The following is a 3,113-nucleotide window of genomic DNA, read 5'->3' as shown; positions in this document are numbered from 1 at the left end:
CAAGCTCTACCAACATGGGCGACGGCAAGGTATCCCCAACGGTCTCTTCTCCTCCAAGCCCTCCGATCCCAAAGGTCTGATCTCTTCACCAAATGCTTCTATTTTTTTATTTTCTCGATTTTTTCCGTTGGGGTTACTTTTAGGGCTTTCACTTTCCATTTTCATTTTTCCCTGATTCGTTCCCCTGATTCATGTTCCTTCTTGGTTAATTGATAATGGTCACAATATTAGCGTTGTTTGCGACGTGGTTTTTTTTCTGGTGCACTCTGTTTTGGTTATGACTTAAGCATTGTTTCAGTTTGGGCTAAAAACAGAAAAAAACAGTGTGTTTTCTTGCTGGTTTTGGTATTCCTTTTATTCTCACTGTTTTTTCCCTCCTCTCTTTTATGTATTGCTATAAAATTATATTATAGTATCTTGAAGCTCTAGTAAAGTTGTTTTATCCTTACTATGTTAATGTGTTATTGTTCCTTAGGTGGTGCTCTAAAGCCAATAGATATTGACACATTATGAGTTCATGTCACTTGTGCTTGGTTTCGGCCTGAAGTGGCTTTTGCTAGTGATGAGAAGATGGAGCCTGCTTTGGGTATTCTTAGTATTCCGTCAAGTTCTTTTGTTAAGGTGAGATATCAATACCCAGTTTGTTTAGAAAATGTAATTGTAAAATGATATAGACTACAGGTTTCCTAAATGGTTTTCATGTGACATCTCTTGTTCCTTCTTTATGCCTATGTTAATCTAAATTGTGTTTGTTGAATTTCAGATTTGTGTTATTTGTAAGCAAATTCATGGTTCATGCACACAATGTACAATGTTGCCTACTTATTTCCATGCCATGTGTGCATCAAGGGCTGGCTACCGAATGGAGGTCAGATCAACTCTGGTTTTTATTTTTTATTTATTATTTCGGGCTTCCATTTGCGAATTGTTGTTAACCTCTTACAATTTGGATTTCAGTGTTATGCATCATGACTAATGTTTAGTTGACATGTTGCATTTTCTTATAGATAATTTAGAGACTTTTTTTCTCTAAATTTTCCTGCTTAAATGCAATTGCACATTTCGGAGAAAAATGATAAACAGACAACAAAAATGGTTTTCTATTGTGCTTATCACAGGTATAGAATCTTCAATTACAACAAAAGAGACAATACTTTCTTCTTTGTCCCTTTATACGGTTTCCTTTTCAGAGTTTGCTTTTGCCACAATTTTTACTCTTTTTTGAATTCCTCAAGTATGAATTTAAGATTCATTTGAATCTTACTGTCAGCTTTTTGTTTTAATATTACTTGCAGGGCTCCCAATCCAGACACTGTTTTGATTATGCAAACCCCTCTTGGGGTCATTTCAACTAAAAGTCTTCTACAAACTAAGAAAAAAACGGGTTCCAGGCTAATTTCCTCTAGAAGAACAAAGGTAGAAGAAACCCGTCAAGCAGATGATAGTGCTTATTAGTGCTCTTTTTTGTCATCCAATTTATTAATGTTAGTGTGTGTGTATGTGGCTTTTCAATCCCATCATTATTCAATTATTCAAGATGATGCACAGAAATTCTCAAAGGCTCTTATTCCTACTTCTCTTTTCTGGGTTTCTCTTATCTTCTTTCTGCTTCTGCTGTACCTGCAACCAGTAAGACAGGCCTTCAAAGTTGTTAATGAATATTATTGTGTCTGTTCTGTTTTATTATCAGTTATTATAGCAATTGGATATATCATGGAATTAATATATTTAGAGTGACAGAAAATTAAAAGAGAATGGAATTAACATATTTAATATGATGAATAATTAGGGATTAATTTGATTTAATTTGTGTGATTTAAGGACCCAGAATTTGGATGGTGAAGAATCTGAAGATGCATCACTTCTACTTTCTTTAGCTAAGGCATCACTTGTTTAATATTGTTGGTTGGTTGGTTTTGTTTATGTCCATTTAAGCGTTAAAATTCTGCATTTGAACATGATCTTTTATTATCATTTATTGCCCCTTGGAACTTTTCTTGTGTTTGTTTTACAACCATGCATGTTTCTTTTGTCCCTTGTATAAAGATAAATGGTTGTTGGTGTTCAAAGTTGGAGTGTGGGATTTTGTTAGGTCTTTGTTTTGTTTCTATTTCCTTTTTCATGTTCACATCTCCTATTATTGTGGGCTCTCATGTTTTTTTTTGGTTCTCTTCCTATTATTTGGTTGGTATCTTTAGTCTTTAATAATAACAATAATAATATTATTGTAGTGATTAGTCTCTTATATGCTACTGTATGTCATTTTCTTGTGTTCTCAGTGGAGTGTGTATTTTATTTCCACTTTGTTTTGGTTAGATTATGAAGAGCTTGGGCACGATGGTAACAGAACAGTTGCTAATGGTGTTGACAAGGAAGGGCCAGTGCTTTCAAAGCTTGGTTCAAGTTCCACAGCTAAGCTTCACCCCAAAAATAGAGCTCAAAGTGAGTCCAAACCAACCAACATGCCACCTACTAGTGTTATGACAAGACTCATCTTGATCATGGTTTGGAGGAAGCTGATTAGGAATCCCAACACTTACTCTAGCCTAATTGGCCTCACATGGTCTTTGATCTCATTCAAGTATGCAATCTTTACTCATTTTAATTGTTGTTATACTTAACTAATGTTTTAATCTTAGACTTAGGAATTGTTAACTTTCTTAGGAATTGTTTCTTAATCCCAATACTTACTCTAGCTATTATTTGCACATTGCTCATGCATTTTGACCTGCTTCTCTTTATTTGCACACCCTATTTATATTGGTGTGTTAAATAAATAAAAATAAAAACATGGTGTTAAATAAATCCTATGTGAACTAAGCTTTCTTACCAAACCTCATTTAGCTGCTTCCTAGTTCTTTTCAAGTGGCCAGTGATTCAAATCCTACCTTTTGTAGTTTATTGCTTTTTGTTTCAGGAGTCGTTCAAAGTTCAAAGACTTATTCTTTGATTGATTTGATTAGTCTCTGAAAATGAAACTGTAGGGTCACACATTGCTGCAAAGAGCAGCACTAACTACTTTTCCTTTCAATTTCACCTCTAATGGCACCACCACAACCCTAACTCTCTCTATCTTTTGATGCCACCAAAGTCTTCCTCATAAACGCCTCAGA

At 34.6% G+C, this 3,113-nt stretch overlaps 1 protein-coding gene across 1 annotated transcript; it reads left to right on the top strand.

Moving 5' to 3' along the window:
• LOC110263299 (histone-lysine N-methyltransferase ATX5-like) lies at positions 825-2,714 on the top strand. Its single transcript, XM_021104412.1, has 4 exons — positions 825-868; positions 1,054-1,118; positions 1,296-1,416; positions 2,317-2,714. The coding sequence occupies exons 1-4, from the start codon at positions 836-838 to the stop codon at positions 2,482-2,484; spliced, it is 387 nt and encodes a 128-aa protein (XP_020960071.1). The 5' UTR covers positions 825-835; the 3' UTR covers positions 2,485-2,714.

The sequence above is a fragment of the Arachis ipaensis genome, chromosome B06 (genome assembly GCF_000816755.2).
Source record: "Arachis ipaensis cultivar K30076 chromosome B06, Araip1.1, whole genome shotgun sequence".
Lineage (NCBI taxonomy): Eukaryota > Viridiplantae > Streptophyta > Magnoliopsida > Fabales > Fabaceae > Arachis > Arachis ipaensis.
Note: the sequence above shows the minus strand (reverse complement) of the source record. Positions and strands in the feature narration are given on the sequence as shown.

Excerpts from the sequence above, each read along its gene's own strand:
- LOC110263299 (XM_021104412.1), top strand. The coding sequence starts at position 836 with ATGTGTGCATCAAGGGCTGGCTACCGAATGGAG. Across the intron at positions 869-1,053 it reads GGGCTGGCTACCGAATGGAG|TTGCACATTTCGGAGAAAAA; the intron begins GTCAGATCAACT and ends GCTTAAATGCAA. Across the intron at positions 1,417-2,316 it reads TTTCCTCTAGAAGAACAAAG|ATTATGAAGAGCTTGGGCAC; the intron begins GTAGAAGAAACC and ends TGTTTTGGTTAG.